General features: G+C 41.8%; 1 protein-coding gene across 4 annotated transcripts in view; it reads left to right on the top strand.

Annotated features, from left to right (window-relative positions):
- Positions 1–26,968, top strand: part of prkn (parkin RBR E3 ubiquitin protein ligase) — a 1,117,394-nt gene that overhangs the window by 1,057,310 nt on the left and 33,116 nt on the right. For all 4 annotated transcript variants that reach the window (XM_072581208.1, XM_072581206.1, XM_072581207.1 and 1 more), the window contains one exon: positions 22,643–22,729. In XM_072581208.1, the coding sequence (XP_072437309.1) occupies positions 22,643–22,729 (87 nt within the window). The remainder of the gene's footprint in view (positions 1–22,642; positions 22,730–26,968) is intronic.

The following is a 26,968-nucleotide window of genomic DNA, read 5'->3' as shown; positions in this document are numbered from 1 at the left end:
GGATGTTAGAAAAGGCATTTTAAAGTTTCCTTGAAAATGCTTACACAGTATCCAATAAGCTGACAGCTGAAAACAGATGGTTACATGGTGACTTTGTAATTTAAACAGGAAAAAGTGAGGACTGCAGATGCTGGAGATCAGAGCTGAAAATGTGTTGCTGGAAAAGCGCAGCAGGTCAGGCAGCATTCAAGGAACAGGAGAATCGACATTTCAGGCATCAGCCCTTCTTCGGGCTAATCCCCGAAACGTCGATTCTCCTGTTCCTTGGATGCTGCCTGACCTGCTGCGCTTTTCCAGCAACACATTTTCAGCTTGTAATTTAAACACCCAACTTGTATCAAAAAGAAAAATACAAGATGAAGTGTGTGAAGGGAAAATGCACAGGCACAAAATGTCTCCTGGAAATAAATTTTACATTTGATAACAAGCCAACCGTTCCCTTTTTTTTGTTTTACACCACTGATACTAATGCTACTGTATAATAATAGCTAACTACAAAACACATTTATATCACACAAATGGAGATCTTGCATGAACAGTGTCTCAGTCTTTCAACTAAGTGTTAACTTTTAGAAAAAACAGTAACAATGCACACTTACAAAGAAATGCAACAAAATGAAAGGTAATGTATTCCGGGTGCTGGTGAAATCAAACACAAATTGTTGAAAATTTTCAGCAGATTGGACAGCCTCAGTGGAGAGAAAGTCAGACTAGATATTCTTCAGTGAACGCTGTCTTCAAAACATTAACGATAAAATTTATTGGATTAGAATAGAATCATGTTGCCACAGAATTGTACAATACAATGAAGCCCTTCAGCCCATCGCATCTGTACTACCAAAAGTATACTATTCTGATGTATACCGAATTGTCAATGAAGTTATCCTTAAAGTACATCAAGACAGCTAAGTAATTGAAATTAATGATGTCATAAGAGTACAATGAAATAAATGCATGAGATTATTTTCTAATGAAAACCTAGCTTGGGAGCATCTTCAAAACTGGGCACTCATTGAGAGAGAATGTCATTTTCCCAGGAAACATATCAGCAGTTGCTGAAGAGATTTGCCTAAAATTAAATGCCAACCTAGAAAATTCAGACATGCCCACTTTTGGAAGCTTAGGGGTTAGGTTGGTGCCCAAAAGTATTAGGCCTTAGGCTTCATTATAATGGAGCCAGTGAGGCTACAAGAGCATGTTAACCCACGAGTACAAGATCAGGCAACATACAAGCATTTGTTGAATGTAAGAATAGGAAGCCTCTTCTGCTTCACTTAAGCATATTTTAAAAAGCATAAGTCAAGGCAGGTTTCTCAATTCAGGAAATGTTCCATACTGTAGACCAACTCCAATGAAAAGTGGTCTATCAGTTTTACTGAATCAGGCTCGTCACCGCCATTTCTCAACCCAACCCTTTCTCCTGAAAGCAAGTCAGAGATATCTATAGGTGCATCCAAGTACCAAAGTAGATTGGTTAGAAGACCCACCTCCGCCTCCTGGAATTTTGTCCTGGTTGTATTAAATTTTAAGCCCTCTAACCCTTTGAATCTATCACACCCTATCCAGCTCCATTTCAATCATTACCTCCATGACACCTCAAGAATCTCCCACCCACCTCCACAGCGTTTGCAGCTTCATGCTAACTGAATGTCAACTCATACTGTTAAGGCCCCTTCTGGCCCCCATACTCAATTAATGCTGAACCATGCAATCTAATGCTACCCCATCCATTGGCCTTGGACTCTTACAGCCCTCATGCAAACTCACCCTGTATCCATCATAAACAGGCCTCAAAATCCATGTTGAGATAATTAACTAAGCTGTAAAATTAAAATATTGCCTCCACTCTCTTAAAGAAACACATTCATGATAGCAATGCTAAGTTTAATCACTTCAAGTGGGCGTCACATCTCAGAATGAAATCTGACCTGATGGATCATTTTTGTTCTTTTTTTAAAAACTTAATGTAATTTATCTTTGATCAAAACATAAATACACAAGGCTGCATAGTTGGATTTAACAATAAGTCCAAAGTTTATCTGACAAAAGAAATAAAAAATAAAATAAGACAAAACAAAACAAGCTATCTACATATACCACAATTTTAAGGGTTTCGATACATGGAAAATCAAAATCTCAACTATTCCCTACCAGTATCTTATTGCAGTTACTCAAAAATGCAGAGATATTTCTTCCCATTTCAAACCTGTAAATTTGACTCAACTGTTTCTTCTCAGTTCCTGCCCTATGAGATGTGAAGCTTTTTCCCTTGTAAGTTCACACCACTGAGATCTTAGACATGCAGGCCTCTAACCAAGCACTCCCGTTCTGAAAGTTTCACAAACTATACTGTTTTAACTGAGATAACTTATTTCCTCAACTGCGATGAACAATGTCCTTTTTCTGGATCGGTTCTAATCCCAATTAGGTTCGTTTCAAACTGAACCTTAAAACCTTTGAACTAATTTTTTTAAAAGCAAGTTCATCCTAGATTTTACTAAAGTAATGTTTCCTCCCTCTGGCTGTAAACCCTCACTATATGAACAAATCTCCATTAACACTTCAGGAGGCACATACTAGTTTAAAATCATGGTTTGGAAAAGGCAGTACTAGTTAATTTTAAATTCATTCACAATATTAGAACATCACTGTGCCACTAGTTTAAAATCCAAACTCTAATATGAAATATTAATTTATATAAATCCCAGACTTTTCATCATAATCAAAATTAAAATTATTTTCCTTGCTGTTTGTCTTAAAGAATTTGTTTCCTTTAGAGGTTCTGAGAGACTTCTTTGGCATTAAAAACACACTGTATGATACTACTAATGAAAGTGTAAATTTATTTCATCGTGCAATTGCTATTCACTACTTCAGAGTGAATGGGTCTTTCTTTGCCTCCATTTTGGAATAAGCACCACACTAATAATCTTCCAGAGTAGAATCTGAGCAATTCATAAATTCCACATACTAATTTGATTTGACATATGGGGCTGCATCTTACCCATTTTTGGCTAAGTCCAAATTGTGTTGAATTTTTTGGAGGGTTTGTCATTGTGAGGTCCAGCAAGTTTTGTCATTCTTTCTTTCCAAACTCACCTCATCAATTATTGACCCCACACTCTGGCATTTCTTAAATTCAATTTCCACTCTATCTGTTATGCCCAGAACAACTTGTCACTCAGTGGATAGGCCACAATTCACTGGCAACTTTGTGCATATGGAAGTTGTGCACCTGGACAAAGCACAGTCAGCCTAGAGCTGCCATGCACATGGCTAAAGCTTGCCCCAAATATGACTGATGAGAGGAAATTGTTACTTTGTGAACAGTTCCCAGAGGTTGTACTGGGATTTCCTCCTCAACTTGGATCAGCAGTTGAAGCCATGACACCCAAGAGCATGCCAGCCTGGTCCAAGGTTGCCACCCTGACTAAAGCATTCTCAGCCATATGGAGGAATGCACAGCACTGTCAGAAGAATGCCAATGTCCTCCTCCACTCCACAAACATAAGTGTCACCATCTTCTCGCCCATACCTCACTCATGCTATCCTTGCTAATATACTCACCTCCCACCAAGATTCATGCTCTACCACTATTCCATGCAACATCCTCCCCACTTGCCCTCATCCACCCCAATCCCATGCAGCACTAATCCTGCATAACTTCTGTGGTGCATGTTCATGTGCGCAGAGCACTCCAAACTTGCACCAATAGTAATAACTATGCTGCCCACTTTCATGTCCTGCAATACCCATCATGAAGAAAACAGCCCACAATATGTCACAATGAGTCAAGGTGGGTGGTGTGTTGCCCCAATATAATAAGGAAAGGTCCCTGAGTCTGACCATCCCAAGCCTGAACTGGTGTCAAAGACTGTTCTTGACTTACTGTACCAGAAACCCCTGAGTGAAGGCCAGCTCCTTAATTTGATTGAAGCCTGCTGACAACTACAATAAGCTTCTTGGTTTTGTATCTGCACAAATTGCATCAATACAGCAGTAGTAAGAGGCAGGTATCCCTGGCTATATTTTTCAAGATTGTAATACAGTAGGGCTCCTGAACCAGGGCTTGTCCGTTCCAACCACTTTTATTTTCCTTTATTTTAATGTTTTGGCTTTTATTTTCACCTCACCTTCTGGAGGGAGCTCAGTCGTGGAGGCAGTGGCTGTGGGCTCAGTTTCATACCAGATCAGGATTCAGGCAATATGAGGCTGGTGAAACCAGACGGCAGTCGGCAGCAAGGGTTCTGCCGAGCTGGACTGGACTTTAGCTGTTGGTGGCAATACGGCATCGGGGAGGAGTGCTTGCCCAGCACAGGGGAGAGATCGAGCCCAATGCCAGGGAAATCTCAAGCCCAGCATAGGTGGGTGAGAGTGAGCAGTGCAGAGGAGATTGAGCCCTTGTGGGGATTACAAGCCTTTGTAGGAAAGCCCAGTGGAGCGTCTGCAGGCCCATGGCTAAAGAAGGACTATAATTCTTTTTTTTACTTTATACTAAGAAGAATATATTGCTTAACTTTTAACTTATTTCTTTAATTTTTTACTTTGTACCTAAGATTTTGTACCTAGACACCTTTGGAGCTAAGACAGCACTAGGCATGGTGACTTTATGAACTTTTCACTGTACTTCTGAATCCTGTTACTTGAGTACACATGAACATAAACTTAATTCTAATTCTAATTCTGGCTGTGGGAGCAAAGCACGAATAGGTTGGGATGCTATGGGAGTGAGCGCTATGACAGAGAGCAAAGAGCCTGCTATAGTCCATAAGCTGTGTCCCAGAGTGCATAGTGTCCTTGCAGCAGCATTACATATAGTTGCTATGCAGCTCAAAATGCAGCATTGAAGTGCAGAATTGTCCTATAAGTAAATTGATAATGTGCTATCGGATTTCTTAGAGACCGGTGATTGTCAGATGTCAGATGTTAGTGATTGTGGGCATAGAATGCATGTGGTTGGTGCTCAAGGACCATGCTCTGTGAGGTTAATGTCTGGTTTTCAACACTGAGGTCATTCAGAGAAACCTGCAAGTTGATTGTCACCAGTGCTCTCTTCGGTTTCCTTGCAGAGTTTTCCTGACATCAAGCTGGCATGGCAAATTTAGGAAGATAGGAGGCTGAGTATTATCAAGGCAAGATGTGCCATTAACAAGGTGTTTAACGGGCATTAATCCCCATCAATTGGCAACTCACCACTGCCTAGCGAGAATCTTGGCATGCCACTAGTCAGCATTGAGATAGGTCTCACTGCAGTTGTCACTCGATTCCACCACACATCTCACCACGGCCCATGTCATTCAGACTCCTGGAAGATTCCATGCATGAAATGAAAAAGGAATCACTGCATTTATTTCAGGTATTGTTACACAATACAGCATTAGTTCTAAATGGAAGTATACATTTAGGTTTAGATTTCTTTACAAAATTAAAGAAGAGAAAGCTTTGCTTCTTAACCATGCTGTTAAAATCAGCGCTGTGTGTTACAAAATTATAGAAGGATTCCTAACCCAACTCAGTTGACAGGACCAAGTTGGGGATGGACCTTTACTTTGGAACATTTAGTCTTGCTTCTCTGTTTTCACTATGAACAGCACATTTCCAGTGACTCGGGTACACATCACTCTATTAGATCCTTTCTTCTGTTTATAAGATGTCACTGGCTAGGCCTGCGTTTATTGCCTGACCTTAATTGTCTTTGAACTGAGTGACTTGCTAGACCATTTCAGAGGGCAGTTAAGGGTCAATCATGTTGCTGGAGGTCTGGAATCACATGTAGGCTCTATTAGGTAAGGCTAACAAATTTACTTTTCTAAAGTACATTTGTGAATCAGATGGGTATTTCTGGCGATTGACAATGATTACAGGTTACCATTTTTTAAGCCAAATTAAAATTTCATCATCAACAGTGGTTGAATTCAAATCCATACATCCAGAACATTAGCCAGGGATTGGAGATTGCAAGACCAGTGAAATTACCACCCTTCTACCATCTCCTCAAATAGGCCCCAAACCTAGCTCTGCAAACCCAACCTGGGAGCACGTGGGCCAGAAGATAGGGTTTTCAATCCAAAGTGGGGGCTTTCCTTAGGAACCAGGCAGGTGACTATTAAATGAGTGGAGGCTGCTAACTGCAGATTTGGACTGGGCATAGGGCCTATCTCTACACATCAGTATGGTACTGCAGTTCAGTGAAAAGTGAATTAAACCAAAAACATCACCAGCCCTCACCCCATATACCCCATCCCTCCACAGACTCTGTGCTCCATTCATACCAAATTAGAGGTTACACAACACCAGGTTATAGTCCAACGGGTTTATTTGAAAACACAAGCTTTTGGAGCGCTGCTCCGACATCAGGTGAAGTGTGTGTGATTTCAAATAAACCTGTTGGACTATAACTGGTATCATGTGATTTCTGACTTTGTCTACCCCCGATTAACACTGGCACCTCCAAACGATTCATACTAAGCCCATTGCCACATCACTCCACTCATACCACCTTACACATCCTCTGTCAAACTCTGACTTTGCACCAATCAAGCCCTTTTTAATCCTTATGCGTACCTGCACCACTGTACCCATTCCTCTGGCCATTTATAGCTCCTATGTTAACTTAGAGCCAATTCATTCAAATTGATGCCTCCCACGTACCACCTGTTACCTTCCTCCAAGTCACCTAGTACCCACCATAGGCAAACCTGAGGAATCATGCGAAAATAATATATATCTATTGATTATTGTCTCTATTTAAAGAAAAGATAATTGATTTTTTAAAAAACGAATACAGTTAAATTTGGTCAACTAATCTCTTGTGAAAACAAATATTTGTAAACTAAGTTGTTTGACAACTTTAACAGCTCTAATGACAGCTTCTACAATTTTGACAGTTTTCAACTTTGAAGGTTTTCAACACTTGTTTGGTAGTTCCATTGGGATTTTGTAATATTTAAGTCATTCCTGTCTACTTTTTACAATGTTAAAGAGTGCCTGATCTGATTAGATTAGATTCCCTACAGTATGGAAACAGGCACTTTGTCCCAACAAGTCCACACCAACCCTCTGCAGAGTAACCCACCCACACCCACTCCCCTATATTTATCCCTGACTAATGTACCTAACACTGTGCAATCTAACATGACCAGTTCGCCTGACCTGCACATCCTTGGATTGTGGGAGGAAACTGGAGCACCCAGAGGAAACTCATGCAGACACAGGGAGAATGTGCAAACTCCACACAGACAGTCACCCAAGACGGGAATCGAACCCAGGTCCCTGGCGCTGTGAGGCAGCAGTGCTAACCACTGAGCCACCTCTGCCTCCCTCACCACAAGGACCCCTGACCTGTCGCCAGCTGACACGTGAACCCTTCTAAGGTATCCTGAGACCATATCTACAGGGGTATCTCACCTCTTCGAAGGGGTAACCTCACTATGCAAAATAATTTGACTGAAACAGATCTGCTTTGGTCTGAGCACTCCAGGGTCCAGACTGAAAGAAAATCAAAATGGAATTTAACTGGAAAATAGTTGACCATTTATATGGCCAACTTTCTCCACAAACCACAAAGTCTGGTCTGTCACCAAATCTGCATGAGAAAGCACATCAAGTTCTTGGCAAGCTTTACAACAGCATCACAGATTACTGCCTGAAAGTTGAGACCGTACTTACTGACGTTGTTGTGCCACAGCGGTTGGATTCAAGACCCTTTTTGCAGGTCTCAGAAAGTGTCAGGACTTAACTATGTCAAGAGAGTGATCAACTCAGGGCACTGCTTTTTAGGTGGATAAGAAAACTGGAACAGAAAACTGGATGATGTGTGAAAAAAATCAGAAATGATGCATTTGAGGATGGGCCTTTCAATTTTTGGGTGCTTCTGCCATTTTCACTGTGACAAAGGGCTTCTCCATTGTGACAAAAGTCTGGGCAGTGGTGTTTTATAACAACAACTTGCATTTAGACAGCAATGGTTTAAGGTGACTCACAGTAGCATCATTGGAGAAAATTTAACATTGAGCCACATAAGGAGATATTAGGAAGTGATCAAAAGCTTATTCATTGTGGTAAATTCTAAGCAGTATTATCCAGGAGGAAAGTGGTAGAGATGTGGAGGAAATGTTAAGGATTAGAGCCCAGGCAGCTGAAGGCATGAATATTAACAGTGGAGTAGTGACATAAAAGAAGGCAGTGCCAAATCATTCTGTTGCTGAAGCACTGCTGCACACATTAATGTAACACTCAAGTGTTGAAAAGCTTGCTTAAAAAAGCATCACAACATAAATGCTTAGCTTTGGACAAAACAGTATGCAAAAATATTATATGAACACATAATTTTAAAAAATGGTAACAAAACAGTTTTACTTCTGGTTCAGATACAATTGTTGCAAACTTCTTGATAAAAGTGGCACTTAGGAGATGAAGAGAGAAATGTTTTGTGGTGCTATTGATCACTTAGAAAATGGAACACTGCATGAGAAAGCACATCAAGTTCTTGGCAAGCTTTACAGAAAGCATCACAGATTACTGCCTGAAAGTTGAAACTGTACTTACTGACATATTGCTGTGCCACAGCGAGTGGTTTCAAGACCCTTATTACAGGTCCCAGAATACATCAGGACTTGACTATGTCAAGCGAGTGATCAACTCAGGGCATTGTTTTTTTAGATGGCGAAGAAAACTGGATGATGTGTGAAACTAAGCTTCTGATTTCCTGTGAACCATTTCACGCTGACACAGACCCATTCACCCCATGTTTTCCTCTGTAGTTCAGATATCCATTATAAAACCTGTCATGCTCACCTTGCTAACTTGCGTGAGATTATATTCCCTTCAGCCTATTAATTCCCAATTTTAAATATATGTTTGTTCAACTGAAGTAGTGTCAGCTGAAGTAGTGTCCACTATCCTGTACAGGAAGGAAAGATTCAGTAGCACAGGTTTTTAAAAAAAAAAATCAGTGGATTTATCCCAATATCCTGACCAATACTAATTCCTCAATGTTACATATTAAAAATAAACACCTCACTATCACATTGCTGTTTGTGGGAGTTCACTGTAAGCAAAATGACTACCTCATTTCTTACTTCACAACAATGACCATATTTCAGAAATACTTAATTGCCGTAAAGCACTTTGCAGTCACCTGAGGTTATTGGAAGGTCTCATAAAAATACATTTCTTTCTTTACATTATTAAAACAATAGTTCTCCACATGTACTTCTCTTCTAGTAAGTTAATACATTTTTAGTTGAGTAATGGTCAGTTGCATAAGCAGATATAATGTGAGTATATTTCACACTGTAAAATGAAAGAATTTGAAGAATCGGTTTTTGAAATTTTGGGTCCTGAGAAAGAGGCCGCGTGGGTTCATGATCTTTTCATAGGATATTTTGGAAAGGAAGTACATCCAGTAACCTTTTCTTCAATCAGTTGTTGCAAAGACAAATGTTATTAATCAATCCCCCTTGACATTTTCCATGAAAAGACCTGAAAAGGAAGAACTTGCATTTTTATAGTACCTTCCAGGACCTCGGGCATCCCAAAGCAATTAGACTTAGTTCAGTCTTTGAGTGAAATGCAGTTAGAGGCTCAAGGACATTTTGGTATTCACTTGAAAATCAGAAACTTCCTATCTCCATTATATATGCTTTTTCAACTAAAAGTCTGCCCATGTAACATTGTCACATGGCATAACCAATAGCATGGCAAAGGCCCTCTTGAATGCAAGGAACTACTAAGATTAGCAGGAAAGCCCTCAAGTTAGGTTAAATAAACTTATTGTCACATTAGTGACAACTCTTCATCATCCAGGTTGTTAATTGTAAGGGGTATAATCTGTGCCGACATGGACAATGAGGATAAAAGATCAAGACTGTGACAGAACCCCTCACGCTATAAGTTCGCACTTCTCTGACATTGATGGGATCGATTGTGTTTGAAAGCTGCTTTACTCAGTGAAATAACAAATTCCATCACCTAGAAGGGTACAGTTTGGTACCATCAGGAGCTGGAGGGCCAAATGTATTCAAAAATAGATGGCTTAAATCCCTCGAAAATAAACCAATTTTTTTAAAGCAACTGTTATAGGGCAGACTTACAATTTTGAAATGGGATTGTGATCATATCATAAATATGTCTTTCATGAAATGTTAAGTACTTTTAGTACTAAATGAGTATATATCTTCAAATAGGAATGAAATGATGCAGAAAAACCTTAAGCAATTCTAAGTACATTTTCTGGACATTCAAGATACCTGGTGCTCTTACTGCCATCTAATGTCTGAAAATGACAGCTACCAGATTCTTGTGTGTGTGCTGCTAGTGAGAGAGGAACAGTTTAAATGCTGTGCACAGATTTTTAAATTCTCTTCATGCTCGGGGGCACATCTACACTGCTGCATGTCCATCCACTTGCCCATGAATATTAATTTGTCAGTTCAGCAACTTAAGTGCTTCCCCAAAGGCCATGCTTCATCTCATGGAGCAAGTCCGTGGCATCAGTCTCACCAATCAATCTCTCTCTCCTTCCTTTGAGAACAACCCTTTTTGGAAAATGTATCTGTGTCTGCATTTGATCAAAGAATTTAAGGTTAATTTTGGAACTAACTTGCCTCATACTGGAGAAGCTTGTGCCAAAAAAAAAGAATGAAGTGGCTGCTCTCTGCAAACATATTGACTTGCAGAACATTTCAGTCATTTCTTTGACCTGAAGCTGAATATATTTATCCAAAGAAGGTTGTTATACATTTCATGCTTTGTATGATTCTCCCTATATACTTTAACGCTGACCTGAATATTGCGTGCAATTCTGGTCTCCTTCCTATAAGAAAAATGTTGTGAAACTTGAAAGGGTTCAGAAAAGATTTACAAGGATGTTGCCAGGGTTGGAGGGTTTGAACTATAGGGAGAGGCTGAACAGGCTGGGGCTGTTTTCCCTGGAGCATCAGAGGCTGAGGGGTGACCTAGAGGTTTACAAAATTATGAGGGACATGGATAGGATAAATAGACAAAGTTTTTTCCCTGGGGAGGGGGAATCCAGAACTAGAGGGCATAGGTTTAGGGTGAGAGGGGAAAGATATAAAAAGGACCTAAGGGGCAACTTTTTCACACAGAGGGTGGTACATGTATGGAATGAGCTGCCAGAGGAAGTGGTGGAGGTTGGTATAATTGCAACATTTAAGAGACATTTGGATGGGTATATGAATAGGAAGGGTTTGGAAGGATGTGGGCCGACTGCTAGTGGGTGGGACTTGATTGGGTTGGGATATCTGGTCAGCATAGACGGGTTAGACTGAAGGGTCTGTTTCCATGCTGTACATCTCTATGACTCTATGACTCTATCAAGTTGATATCCATTGGTTTATGAAGTATGAATTCATTGGCAGTGAGGGCAAAAAAAGTATTCAGTTACATGTATCTTTCTTGCATGGGACATGGCAATGTTTCTTCAACTAATTAGCTGTCTAGGCCATTTCAGAAGATGAACCACATTGATGGAGGTCAGGAATCACACTTAGGCTGGTTCAAGGATTGTAGATTTCCCTCTCAAAAGGACGTCAGTGAACCAGATGAGTTTTTACAATGAGTTGACAATAGCTCCGTGGTTGTTATTAGGCTAGCTTTCCCATTTTATTGGATTCAAATTTTATTATTTGCCATACACAGGGATTAAACCGATTTCTCCAAAATATTAACTCGGGACTCTGGGTTGCTAGTCCAGTGATAATGCCACCACACCACAACATCCCCATTGTCTAACACAGTTGTTCCCTGAAAAAGTGTTGTTTGCATTTTTTTTAAATCACTGAATTTACCTTGATCAACTTGACTGTAGAAACATTCAAAAGATATTCTTTACTATCGTAAAACATAGCAGAAAATACAAACCAATGTTGGGAAAATCACCAGCCTCGGAGTCAGAGTTTATTATACAAGGAAATACCAGAGTTCCAGGGACAGAAAGACACCAACAGCACAGTGGTCAGCTGCGATTCTTCTCTCAAACTGGAGCACATGTCATGATACTTTTATACATTCTGTGTTATAATAGGTCAGTGATGAGGTTATTGTCTCTGTAACATAGTTTGTTTTTTGTAAAAATTGCAGAATTGTTGATAGTTTTGATGCAATTATTGTCAGTTCCAGCGCAGCCTTTGTTAATTTCCGCGCAGTCATTGTCAGTTTCAATGTCTGCGCAGAAGTCTGTTGCTGTAGTAATGGGCGCTAATCGCTGTTCCTGAGAAGGGCAATTACTCCAGCCCTGGTTATTAGCACTTTGTATTGAGTTCGTGTCAAACTGTTAGCATTTCTATCAAAGGTGTTGGCTGGACCCAGACACTTCGGCGGGCAGTGTACGTTACTCGTGTATTCTCTCCCCCACCCACCTTAAATTAATCAACTGTGTTGTGAGTGCATTGTGCTGGCATTCTGGTGACCCCAGGTAGCATGTGTTTGCTCTGCTGTCTCTCTCCATATTGTGGTTCGGCGACCATCTTGTGTGTCAAGTGACCAACTTATGGCTCAGCGGCCATCTTGTGTCACACTGCCCCAATCCATCTCCCACTTCATTCCCCACTTTGTGATCAAGGAGGCGACTTCAGTGATCTCCCGCAGACCACCCAATTTACATGTAAAGGTCGGTCATCTCTAGGAGCTCCTCCTCCCATGGAGTACCAATTTCATTGGGTATCTCATGTGGTGACACTTGCTGCTGGTACAGTTCTCATTAGTAGCACCTTACAGCAGAGCTTTAAAACACCTGAGGCCCACACAGCATACCAGCATGAGTGCAATGAGGAGAACTATCCCGTGTGCCAAATAGGGTACCCAAGATTTACCTATCAACCAGTTTAGCTAGCTGTCTGTAATAGTGGCTCCCTGTTGAAAATTATCTAACTGGTCTCGGATATTCTTGATGGCTTCTGTAATATTATAAGAGGCATCAATAACATGGGTGATACAATTGTCACCAATAATTGTACAAACTCCCCTTGCTGTGCTAATTGATAATCCACCGTATAACGTGTCTACTGTGTGTAGAGTCTGAGTTCAGCCAGCTCTGTATTAATTGCATCCAGAGCTTTCGAGGTATTATCGCCTAAGATAGCCAGGCCACGTGCCAACTAATTTCGGTTTTTAGCACTGACATCCCCTCGAAGATAGAGATCCCAAGAATCCATATCCCAGCGATGACCCCAAAGTGATGAGGGCCTGTCAGTCAGCACAGAACTCCTGACTGATAGCGTGGGTCACTATGCTTCTCTGAAACATGTCCCCTGCTGGGGCATGGTACAGTAAGGGTGTAACTGTCCCCACCTTGAACAGGTTTGGGAGGTGTGGGGTGTCTGTCGCATAAGTCCCCTTAAATAGAAAAACGAATCCCTTCACCGCTTGGTAACATACATTGTTCCGTCCTTCCGTCTGTCTGTCTACCCATGTCACCCCGATCCCCCGGTTGCCCCCCCCCCCCCAACTGGTAAGTGTTAAACAGGTATGTCCATGTGGCAGAGCTGACATGGGTGCCATTGCATTGACCACATATGAACTGTCTGCCCGCGGTCATATTCAAGCATCCCTGCTCGCTGCAGATCCAGGTAAACTGTCTACTGGTGACTGTACAGTGCTGATAAGTGCACTGTGTCTGGACGCATGAGTCATTTTTGGGAACCAGGGCATAAACCATCCTGCTCTGTGAAACAAAGTGGGTAATTACTGGGATTTAATTGGGTCTTCCATTCCCTTCCCTTCCCCATGTGCTGGTGGTCCTGCCCAGCCTCGCACATCTACCCTGGAGTCCCCCTTTGTATTTTCCAATCTGTTCCTTACACAGCGCTCCCGCGGTATCCACTGTATACAGATCGTGAGGGGTCCACACCAGGGTGACCACAGATAGGGATTCTACTTATTGCGCCAGTAGGTAGCAGACAGTTCAGTTCCCATCTAAACTTAGGTGGGTTTTATTGAAAATGTTATCTTCAAATCCTGACATGCTCCCAACAGTCACGACGCTTAAACATAGTGAAATACATATAGGTGTATACATTTTGCAGTTAAAGTAAAGACTTTGACTGGTAACTTTGTTTTAACTGCAAAATGTATACACTTATATGTATTTCACTGTGTTTAAGTGTCGTGACTGTTGGGAGCATGTCAGGATTTGAAGATAACATCTTCAATAAAACCCACCTAAGTCTTTGTTTTCATCAGGAGGTGCAGTCATGCTTCTGTGTGATTTGTTCTCTTGTGTTTTCGGTATTCCCTCCAGAATGACCATCTCGTCTGCCGTTCCTGTCTGCACCTGGGAAATGGGCAATGACATTAGCTTGGAGAAAGTGAGGCCTGCAGATGCTGGAGATCAGAGTCGAGCGTGTGGTGCTGGAAAAGCACAGCAGGTCAGGCAGCGTCCGAGGAGCAGGAGAATCGACGTTTCGGGCCATAACCCGTCAGGAATAGATGAAGGAGTCCAACCCAAAATGTCGATTCTCCTGCTCCTCAGATGCTGCCTGACCTACTGTGCTTTTCCAATGACATTAGTTTGGTCATAGAAGTCTTTAAATGGTTTTAGTTGGGTCCAGTGCTTCCATGTGCCTTTTCCTTTAACATCTATGCAGGCACAGGTGTCCCCACTTACTACCACGCCGTATAGCCCATTCCATTTTGGGGCAAAGCCTGGTTTGTCAGGCAGTGCTCGCACCAGGACACAGCTTCCTGCTGCTGGGACCCCAGTGAAGATTTTGAGTTCCCGCCCTGTCCTTTTGTCTTGTTTATCAATTACAGATTTCCACATCCCTTTCAATTGGGTGTGTAATTCTATCACATACCGCTGAATTTTATCTTTTAGTGGACCCACATCGGTGCCACCTGTGATTATTGCCACTGGCAATTGCATTGCTTGCCTGGTCATTAATTCATATGGTGTTAGCCCAGTTGCCTGATTCGTGGTGGCTCTTAATTTCATTAGTATGGCTGACAGCACTTCAGCCCATGTTCTGCCTTAACTAAAGTAGTTGTGAGTGTTCTATTCATTCTCTCTACCATCCCTGGAGGTGATAGGAGTGTGAATGTTTTGTCTGATGCCAAGTAATTAGCAAACAGTCTTCATGGCCTTGCCTGTAAAATGTGTCCCTTGGTCGGAGTCGATCAGGAGGGGTACCCCCACCTCGGGATTACCTCCTCCGCTAATATTCTGGCTACAGTGGTCACACTGCAGCTTTTGGTCGGGAATGCTTCTATCCACTGGGTGAATTGGTCTATGATGACCAGACAGCTTCCCACAGGAAGGTGGTAGTGGCCCTGTAAAATCTATCTGAAGGTGTTCCCAGGGTCCCCCAGGTCTGGGCTGGTGTCCCATCTTAACCTTTATGGGTCTCCCTGGGTTATGTTGTACACAAACCATGTATCTGTGGCAGTTCTTGGCCATATCTCTTCCCTTTCCCTTCCAACACCACTCTCTCCCTAAGCTTGCTATCATGGCCTCTCTACTTGTATGGGAAAGCCCATGGTGTAGTTCAAGCAATGTGTTCTGTATACATGCTGATGTTACCACCTTGTCTGCTCGCCTCCAGACACCATCCTCCACTTTGAATGCCCCCTGCAGTTTCCATTGCTCTCTCTCTTCCTGCCAAGTGTCCTCCTGTGGCTGCTGAATTTGGTTAACATCTTTTGCTAATTCAATAGTTGCTATTGCAGCCTCGTCAATGGCTTTTTGTTCTAGGATTTTCTGAGCTTCTCGGTTTGCTGCCTGGTTTCCTTTGAATTTTAGCCAATTTGGACTCTCTTTTGCTGGCCCCTTTTGATGGGCTTTTATTTTTATTACTGCAGCCTCTTTTGACTGTTCACTGGCACGCAATAGTGTCTGAATTCTTAATTGGTATCTGATAGGGGATCCCCCCAACAGTGGTGAACCCATGCCACCATATAGTCATGGTTTATTGACTATCTGTATATATATTCACGATTTTTCCTTTTGCTAGTTCTAGTGCTTCAAATGCTACCAGTTCTACTATCTGTGCGGACTGACTTCCATCAATCCTTCCAGACATAACTGTTTCTAACTTATCATTTACCACAGCCCATCCGGTTCGGGGTGACCCTGCTATGCATTTTCGTGACCCGTCCGTGAAGAGGGTCTCTTCAGCTGTGTCTAGGGGGGTATCCTTTCCCGTCCCCCTATCCTCATCCCCATCAATATCCCCACAGTTGTGTGGTTCCCTTGCGTCTAGAATTCCCTCAGCTGGATTTTCTTCTGTATCCTTAACTATTACCACAGACTGACTTGGGTGTAAAAGGACTGCCTCTCACTTTGCCCTTTTCATATTGGAGATGGACCTTAGTTTCCACGTGTTTAGCATCTTAACTAGGGTGTGTTTAGTGTGGAGGATGACATTCCCTGTCATTACTGCAGGCTCGCTAACCCTAACAGCCCAAGCCAGGGGGCCAATATGAGTCAAGTTTGCTCTGCTGACTCTCCATATTGTGGTCTAGCGGCCATCTTGTGTATCAAGTGGCCAACTTATGGCTCGGTGGCCATCTTCTGTATCTGTGTGCCTAGTGTCATCCTGCCCCGTGCCATCTCCCACTTCACCAATAACCTGAAGAGATCTAACTTGCGCCTTAATACTGATTCTATATCTCCACACCAAAACTCACTCCAATATTAACCCCACAAACGCATTTCCAATCTCAATTCTCTAACTTCCACTCCCAATAAATCTACTTCAAATATCAATACTTCCTAACCCACTTGTAATCTCACTCCCATACCCACTCCTGATCGTACTCAACAAACTAACTCTTGATCCCACTCCCAAACCCACACCTGATCCAATTCCAAAACCCACTGCCAATTCCATTCCTGATCGGACTCCCAAACTGACTCACATTCCCAAGCCCATTCACAATCCAACTCTTGAACCCATTCCTGATTATAAACTTGATTGCATTCTGAAACCCACTCCTGGTACCATTCCCAATCCATCTCCCAAAATCAATCTTCCAATTTAACTTTCAAATCAACATTCCAAACCAATTTTCAATCTCAACCCTCCTCACCTAAACCTAGTTATCAGTATATAGCACCAAGCACATTCTCAGAATTGAAGTAACACAGAGAACTTAAATGACTGTGAAACAGAAGACGTTACAATGATTATGAAGTTTAATTAAATGAGATATTTGAAAAAAGGTTGAGAATTTTTAAATTATTGCACAGTCAGACCAGACTAACAGCATAGTTCAGTAGGGTATTGAGTGGACATGACTTATTGCGAATTAGAATTCAGGTATCAGAGGTATACAGGAGCTTAAGGATCATAAGATAAAATTCCATACTTTTAGAGCTGCCCAGTGAATATGGATTCCATTTGAGAAATTACTATAGCTGAGTCACAGAGATATACAGTATAGAAACAGACCCTTTGGTCCAACTCTTTCATGCCAACCAGATATCGTAAATAAATCTAGCTCCATTTGCCAGAATTTGGCCCATATCATTCTAAACCCTTCCTATTCATATACCCATCCAGGCACCTTTTAAATGTTATAATTGTACCAGCCTCCACCATTTCCTCTGGCAGCTCATTCCACACATGCACCAACCTCTGCATGAAAATGTTTCCCCCAGATCCCTTTTATATCTTTCCCCTCTCACTATAAACCTTTCCCATCTAGTTTTGCACTCCCTCACCCCAGGGAAAAGACCTTGTCTATTTACCCTATCCTTGCCCCTCATGATTTTATAAACCTCCATAATGTCATCCCTCAGTCTCTGACACTCCAGGGAAAATAGCCCCAGTCTATTCACCCTCTCCCTTTAGATCAAACCCACCAACCCTGGCATCATTTTTGTAAATCTTTTCTGAACCCTTTCAAGTTTCACAACATCCTTCCTGTAGCAGAGAGACCAGAATTACACACAGTATTCCAGTCATAGCCTAACCAATGTCCTGCAACATGATCTCCCAACTCCTATATTCAGTGCACTGACCAATAAAGACAAGCATACCAAACACCTTCTTCACTATCCTATCTACCTGCAACTCTCAATGCACTATGAACCTGCAATCCAAGGATTGTCCATCAACACTCCCCAGGACCTTACTATTGACTGTATAAGTCTGCCCTGATTTGCCGTTCCAAAATACAGCACCTGACATTTAGCTAAATTAAACTCCATCTGCCACTCCTCAGCCCATCGGACAATCTGATCAAGGTTCTGTTATACTCTGAGGCAACCAACTTTGCTGTCCACTACACCTCCAATTTTGGGGACTTCTGAAAACTTACTAACTATACCTCCTATGTTCACATCCAAGTCATTTATATAAATGACAAAAAGCAATGAACCCAGCACCGATCCTTATGGCACACCGCTGGTCACAGGCCTCCAGTCTGAAAAACAACCCCACACCACCACCCTCTGTCTTTTATCTTTGAGCCAGTTCGATATCCAAATAGTTAGTTCTTCCTGTATTCCAGGAGATCTAACCTTGCTAACCAGTCTACCATGAGGAACCTTGTCGAACACCTTACTGAAGTCCAAATGCATCACGTCCACTGCTCTGCCCTCATCAATCCTCTTTGTTACTTCTTCAAAAAACTCAATCAAGTTTGTGAGACATGATTTCCCAAGCCATGTTGACTAGCCCTAAGTGAGACCATGTTCCCAAGCACAAAGCCATGTTGACTATCCCTAATCAGCCCTTGCCTTTCCAAATACATGTAAATCCTATCCCTCAGGATTCCCTCCACCGATTTCAGGCTCACCGGTCTGTCGTTCCCTGGTCTTTCCTTACCACCTTAAGTAGTGGCACCACGTTAACCAACCTTCCAGCACTTCACCTGTGATGATACAAATATCTCAGTAAGAGGTCCACCAAGCACTTCCCTAGCTTCCCACAGAGTTCTAGGGTACATCTGATCAGCTCCTAGGGATTTATTTTAAACAAATCAATCTTTATGCATTTTAAGACATCCAGCACCATCTACTCTATAATATGGAAATTTTTCAAGATGTCACTATGTGTTACCCCACATTCTGTCTTTTATATTCTTCTCCACAATAAACATTGATGCAAATTACTTGTATAGTATGGCCCCCCCTCCTGCGGTTCCACACACAGGTGACCTTGCTGATCTTTAAGGGGCCCTATTCGCTCCCTAGTTACCCTTTTGTCCTTAATGTATTTGTAGAATCCCTATGGATTCTCCTTAACCCTATTTGCCAAAGCTATCTGATGTCCCCTTTTTGCCCTCCTATTTTCCCTCTTACGCCTACTGCCTTTATAGTCTTCTAACGATTCACTCGATCTCTGCTGTTTATCCCTCCAAATGCTTCCTCCTTGTTCTTGACCAAAACCTCAATTTCTCTAGTCATCCAGCATTCCCCACACCTACCAGCCTTGCCCTTTACCCTAACAGGAACATACTGTCTCTGGACTCTTGTAATCTTATTTTTGAAGGCTTCCCATTTTCTAGCCATCCATTTACTGCAAATATCTGCTCCCAATCAACTTTTGAAAGTTCTTGCCTCATACTGTCAAAGTTAGCCTCCCTCCAATTTAGAACTTCAACTTTTAGATCTGGTCTATCCTTTTCCATCACTGTTTTAAAACTAATAGAATTATAGTAACTGCCCCCAAAGTGCTTCCCCATTGTCACCTCAGTCAGCTCCCCTGCCTTATTTCTCAAGGGTGGATCAAGTTTTGCATCTTCTCTAGTAGATACATCCACATACTGAATCAGAAACTTTTCTTGTACACACTTAACAAATTGCTCTCCATCCAAGCCCTTAACACTATGGCAGTTCCAGTCTATGTTTGGAAAGTTAAAATCCCCTACCATAACCACCCTATTATTCTTACAGATAACTGAGATCTTCTTTCAAATTTGTCTTTCAATTTCCTGCTGACTATTTGTGTGTGTGTGTTTGTGTGTGTGTGTGTATGTGTGTGTTGGGGGTGGGGTGTGTGATGGTGGGAAATGTGGGGATTCCATACAAGGTGATCATCCCTTTCTTATTTCTCAGTTCCACCCAAATAATTTCCCTGGATATATTCACAGAAATATTCTCCCTAAGTACAGCTGCAATGTTATCCCTAATCAAAAATGTCACTCCCCTTCCTCTTTTGCCCTCCTATTGATCCTTCCTATTGGACCTATACTCTGGAACATTAAGCTGCCAGTCCTGTCCATTCCTGAGCCGTGTCTCTGGAATTGCTATGATATCCCATCCCCATGTTCATCTGTCTTACCTGTTAGGCCTCTTGTATTCAAATAAATGCAGTTTAATTCATCAGTCCTACTTCATTCACTGCTTTGTTCCTGCCTGACCTGTCTGTTTGACATTCTTCTTCTCAAATCTACCAGTGTCAGACTGATGTCATTCCTCAGTATCTCCCTGGGTCCCACCACTACCCCTCAGCCCCAGCCAACCTTACCAGTTTGAATCCTCCTGAGCAGCTGTGTAAATCTCCCTGCCAGTATTTTAGTCCCTTTCCAATTCAGGTGCAATCTGTCCTTCTTGTACAGGTCTCTTCTACCCCAGAAGAGATTCTAATTATCCAAAAATGTGAATCCTTCTCCCCGCACCAGCTCCTCAGCCATGCATTCATCTGTTCTATCCTCCTATTCCTAAGGTTAAAGATCCTCAACCCTCACTAACTCATGGCACCAGGAGTAATCCAGATATTACTACCCACGAGGACCTACTTTTTAAATTCCTGCATAACTTCTTATATTCTTTTCTCAGAACCTCATCTTTTTCTCATCCTATGTCATTAGTTCTGATCTGTACAAGGACCTCCTGCTGGTCCCTCTCCCCTTTGAGAACATTGTGCATCCTGTCAGAGATATCCTTGATCCTGGCACCAGGGAGGCAACTCACAATTCTGATCTTTCACTATCAGCCGCGTGATTATCTGTCAGTGCCTCTGTCTAGAGTGTTCCTATCACAATCGATCGCTTGGAACTGGCAGACCCTTCATTATATTAGAGCCAGTGTTGGTATCAGAAACCTAGCTGTTCATGCTACCTTCCCCTCAGAGTCCATCAGCTCAAACATTTTCCAAAACAACATCCCTGTTTGAGATGAGGTTAATCACACGAGACTCTTGCATCACCTGCCTCCCTCTCCTTCCTTTCCTAGAAGCCCCCCATTTATCTGACTGTATCTGTGGTTTACCTCTCTCCCGGCAACTGCCATCCATAACATCCCCTAGCTCTTGTAAATTCCCAATTGCCTCTAACTGCCGCTCAAACTGATCCATGCAATCAGATAGGATTTGCAACCAAACGTACTTCCTGCAGACACAATCATCAGTGGAAACTCTCCCTAATCTCCACATCCAACAGGAAAGAGCACATCACTCTACTAAAGGCTGTCTTTGCATCTCAACAATCTACAGACCAGAAAATAGCACAGTCTTCGTGTTCTAAAAACACTTCTCCAAGCTGGGTTAGTACTTGTTTCATAAGTTTAAAGTTTAATCAAGAGTCAGATCTCAATAAAAACATCTAATCAAACTCTACTCACTGTTATAGATTTACAAAAGAAAAACAGTAAGGTTACACTTTAGAACTAGACCCTTATCTGCTCTCCTGCTGTGAGCTCCAACACCAGGTTTCTCAAGGTTAGCAGTGTATTTCACTGTTTGTTTGTTTTTCTTAGAAAGAACTCCAATGTCCAGAGATACTTGAAACCAAACAGCAAGGTAGCAGCTGTGCAGGTTCATTGCTGAGTCCGACAGCAGTGTAGGTTTCTTTATCCATTTAAATCACTTCCCATGTGATCACTGCCTTTGTCTGTCTTTCTCCTTTTTTTAAAAGTGCCATTGTTTTGATAAGTTTCCCTCAAAGTTTCACATCACTGCAATAGCTAATAAAATAGTAATTACTGTTCCTAGAATTCGAGGAAATCAGCTCCAACACTGAAAGTAAAGCAGCAGCTTTACAGCCACATTTTATTCCTGTCCTCCATTCAGAATCCATTCACAGAACAATATTAATAAAATGAAACACAAGATTACCCACTGATGCTGCCACCAAGCTTTGGCATCAATTATTGATTGCTTAATAATCTCATCCCACCACCGTAGGTATTAACCCAGCTGTAGGCAGGGTTGTCACCCCGTGCAATGTGTATGCAGCTAACCAGTCCCCACTAACGGATTGGGGATTGGTAGTCCTTTGAAAGCACAGTGCCTGATTGAGGGATTAGAAATTGGAAAGGATGGGGTGTTCCATCTGAGAGCCATCTCTAACCTTCCTACTGGCCTCTCTGCCTTCTCTTGTTGTATGTAGCACCTTGCTTCTAATTCCCAACATGACGTACCTGTGGCCTGGTGATCTGACTTTACAGCTGATGGAATTCTGATGAGCTATTAGCCCTGGGTAAATCAGCCTTCCATCCCTGGGGTTGTGATTCCAGGATAAGGGGCCGCTGTGGCATGCTTACCTGACTGACTTGATGAACCTTCCCAGAAAAAAGGCAGTCGGAGTCTCTCACTTCCTCTTCAGCAAGAAAGCAAGAGCCTAAAGCCACAAGAGTCCACCCAATGAAACACTTAGCTTATACAGATAACTGATTAGTCATTCTTGCCAACTTTTTAACTGCTTTCATGTATTCTTTCTCCACATTTTTGTCTTTCAGTTTATATTTTGCCGTGAGTGCAAGGAAGAGTATCATGAGGAGGAGTGCAGTGGCCTTTGTAAGACAGAATGCACTGTGACCCAGCAGGTAAGGGAGTGAATTCCTGGGAAAGCAATACCTTTAGATGCTTTCTGGTGCTGTATTTGCAAACTATTCATTAAGTTTTCTCGGTGAAAAAGAACAACTCTGCGTCTGTTTTGTGCCTTTAAGTGTGATGGCTATATTTATGAAATAGGCTTCTGTGCTATTCTCAAGCAGGAACTGATACGTGTGGTGAGAATATGCAGGTTCAACTGTCAAAAAGGGACAAGTAGATTTTTCCTGTTTCTAAAGAATCTTACGCACTTATTTCAGTTCTGACATATATACAGTAAAATAACAAATGGCACAGAGTGGATTACAAAACTATAAATACAATTGGAGAAATCAACTGATGTTACACAGCTGCATGAGCATTGAATGGTTTTTCAAGATCATCTGACCCCTGAAATCAGATTATACCTTTGAATTATTTCATCATGAACTCTTATAGAATGTTAAAGTACAGAAGAAGACCATTCAGCCAATTTTGCTGTGTTGGCTTTTTTGAAAAATCAATGCAATTTGTCCCATCCTACTGCTCTTTCCCCAAACCACTGAAAATTTTCCTCCAATTCCCTTTTGAAAATTATTGATGCATCGCCTTCCAACACAGGCAGTGCACTTCAGATCATGATATTTTGTTGCATAAAGACATTTTTCTAATTGTACTCTAGGACTTTTTGCCAGTTATTTTAAATCTGTGACTTCTGGTTACTATCCTCCAGCCAATGGAAATATTTTCTCCATACTTACACTACCAGAACAGCTCTGTTAGATCATCCATATCAGTAAGGAAAACAATCTGGATTTCTCTGGTTTCTCTACATAACCTTAGTCCCTTATTCCCAACAGGATTCTGGTAAATCTCCTTTGCACCAAAGCTTTGATATCCTTTCTCGAAATTATGATGGGCACCAATTCTATGTCCAGACCACGTTATTCTGGGGAATTACTGGTCATTTGAACTAAATCAATTGGCACACCTCTCAGATCCCTGAAATATTATTGCTCAGCTGCTCTCCAAACATTGTCTTGTATGCCCTTAGTATTCACATTTTCATTCTGAAGATAGATAGATATGATACACCATCATGAAGATTAAACTTAGCACTATCACTAGCCTCTCCTTCTGGCCTTTCCCATTCTCCTTTGAACCATAATCTGCTCCTGAATGTGCAGAGTACAAAATATCTAATTTCTCTGTATGGTTGTGATTATTTTGGACTGTTATTTTTGGAAGTGGATTTGGAAATTTGTGATCAAAAGAAGAATAGGCAATCACAACTAAAAATGAGAGTATTTTTGTGGTGTAGAGGACATAGTTGAAGTTTGGAATGAGTACTCTACACTTCCTTTAATTTGGAAGAGGATGTGGCATAGCAGCTAGCACTGCCACCTCACAACACCAGGGTCCATGGGTTCAAATCCAGCCTTGGGTGAGTGTGTAGAGTTTGCACACTCTCCCCATGTCTGTGTAGATTTCCTCCAGGTATTCCATTATCGTCTCGCTATTCAAAGATGTGCAGATTAGGCAAATTAACCAACGTAAATGCAGGGTTATGGGGATTAGGTCGGGTGCTGGGTCTGGGTGAGACGCTGTTTGGAGTGTCATAGAATCCCTACAGTTTGGAAGTAGGCCATTTGGCCCATCGAGTCCAGATTGTCCCTCTGAATAGAACCCCCCACCACCCCGCCCAGTTTATCTCTGTAACCCTGCATTTACCATGGTTAATCCACCTAACATGCACATCCCTGGACACTGTGGACACTTTAGTATGGCCAAGGCTTGAAGTGCTGAATGACATCTTTCCAATGATTCTATCAAATGGTAAAGGAGGAGACCTGCTTATGTGATATTGAAAAGGGAAAGGAATGGCAATCAACAAAGTAGGAAATTCATGTGCTTCAGATGGGATGTTTCCTAGGTTATGGAAAAAAAAGGTGGAATTTGCAGAGAGTCTGACCACAATCTACTAATTGTCCTTAGATCTGAGATAAAATTTAAAGGCATTTGAAAAAGTATTGACTAATAAACAAGTGTCACACTGGATTCATTAAAGGAAAATTGGATTTGAATAACTTGATTGAGGTCTTTGATGAAGTAATAGAGTTATCTTTCAAGGGGGTAGTACAGCTGATATTGTGGTTTTTCAAAAGCTGTGAGTCAAAATAACACATAATAGAATTTTAGCATAATTGGAGGTGCATGGGAGTGAAGGAACTATGGCAACATACCAAATTATACTATTTTAAAGAGGTTGCCAGAACAGAGAGGCAAAGTCTTTGTTAAGAAAAGCAGGTCAGATCCATGACTTCAAAATCAGTTAAGAGACAGGAAGGAGAGATTTGAATTGTAAACATGTTTTTCAGAGTTGAAGAAAATATATGGCAATGTCCCTCAGGGTTTAGCATCAGGACCACTGCTCTTTTTAATAGAAGTTAATGATTTGGATCTGGGTGCAGACTGCACAATTTCAAAGCTTGCAGCTGACACAAAATCAGAAACACAGGAAAAGTGAAAAGGATAATATATAGTAGATTTCAGGAAGACATAAGCTAATAAAATGGACAGAACATGTAGCAAGTGAAACTATCAAACTAAATTGATACATTTGGCAGGAAGAAAGAAGCAAAATAAGTTTATATAGTATAATTTCAAGGAACAGAAAAGCACAATGTTTAGGTGCTAAGACAAGTTGAGAAGGTGTTTAAAACAAAACAGATAGGACACTTGGTTTCAATAACTGAGACAGTGAGTATAAAAGCTAGTGCTTTTATAAAATAATGCTTGGACTTTCTGGGAAGCATATTTTAGGAAATATATCCAAGGCATTCTCCTGGAGCTGAAAACATTAGGAAATTTGATTAGAGCTGTTCAAATTCATGAAAGTTAAACAAGATTAAATAATGAGAAACCATTCCACTCAGTAACCATAGGACATAGAATGAAAGGAGACACATTTTTATACAGAGTTGTGATCTGGAATGCACTAGAAAAAGAGTGGTGGAAGCAGATCGAGTAGTAAAATTCAAAAAAGGAAATCAATATGTCCTTTAAAAGAAAAAGAAATCACAGCACAATGGGAAAGAGTGAACAGAACCACAACAACGAGCACCCGAGCTACAAATCTTCTCCAAAACTTTGAACAATGGGAAAGAGCTCTGCCAAAGAGCTGGCAAAAATAAGCTGAAAATAAGTACAAATAAGCTGAATAGTTTCATTCTGTCCTGTACCTTTCAATGGGGCAGGTTCTATGCTCCCATTCTGATGCGTTAGCAACAGGAGAAGCACAAAAAAATCCAACAGCTGACCTTTCCATTCATATCCACCCCAAACTTGTCTGAAATCAATGGGGAAGGAGTTAGGCAGTCCACCCCCATGAGGCCTACTGAAACCTTTAAGTGGCTTCATAAATTAATGCTCTAACAATGGCAGGGAGGAGCTACCCGCCACCAAATTGGAAGCCCAACAGCTTTAGCTATGTAGCCTGGTGTTGGACAAGATGATGGAACTGTTATCCAGTCCCCTAAACCCAATGGATGTCCCTCTTCCAAGGTTATCCCCCTTTAATTCTCCACGGGCCTATGAACCTAACTGTCATTCCAACTCATTAAGATCCCTGAACCCTTACCTGGGCTCCTCAATGTGGTAGGACTGCCTCTGGCCCAGCAGTGGGTACCACTCCTTCCTGGCACTCTGGGCCAATGGAGCTATGGGTTATCAAATTGGCCAGGAGCTTTCAAAGGTAAGATTTTCACAAGGAAGGGGCTGAGGCCTCCCCTTAAAGGAGTTAATGCTGCTCCCAATGTTAAATTGCTGCAAAGTAACTGGCAAAATAATGCTGGGTTCACATTCACCTTTTTAGCTAGGAGGGCCTGGACCACATCACCCTGTAGGATTCAGCCCTGTGATTCCAAGTTTGGATTAACCTGACAAATTCACCAAGAGTCCACCACAATCATACAATGGGATAGGAAGATGTAATCAGAAGTTGCAAATAGAGAGTTAAGTTTAATGGGACACTGTGGTCCTAGCCAATATGGCAAAACTGAAAGAGGTGGTGTGCCCCCACCTCACTCCTGACAGCTGCTGCACAGCCCTCTATGTTTGGAAGGCAGGATTTCCTTTGCTCTCTGGATTGGAGGACCTAACTCAGAGCTCTGTTGACCAATCAGATAGCTAGTATATCTGTATTTCCAGTCCTGCCACCAGAAGAGATGGTCACTGCTGGACCGGCAGCCAGA

This window comes from Chiloscyllium punctatum, chromosome 11 (genome assembly GCF_047496795.1).
Source record: "Chiloscyllium punctatum isolate Juve2018m chromosome 11, sChiPun1.3, whole genome shotgun sequence".
Classification (NCBI taxonomy): domain Eukaryota; kingdom Metazoa; phylum Chordata; class Chondrichthyes; order Orectolobiformes; family Hemiscylliidae; genus Chiloscyllium; species Chiloscyllium punctatum.
Note: the sequence above shows the minus strand (reverse complement) of the source record. Positions and strands in the feature narration are given on the sequence as shown.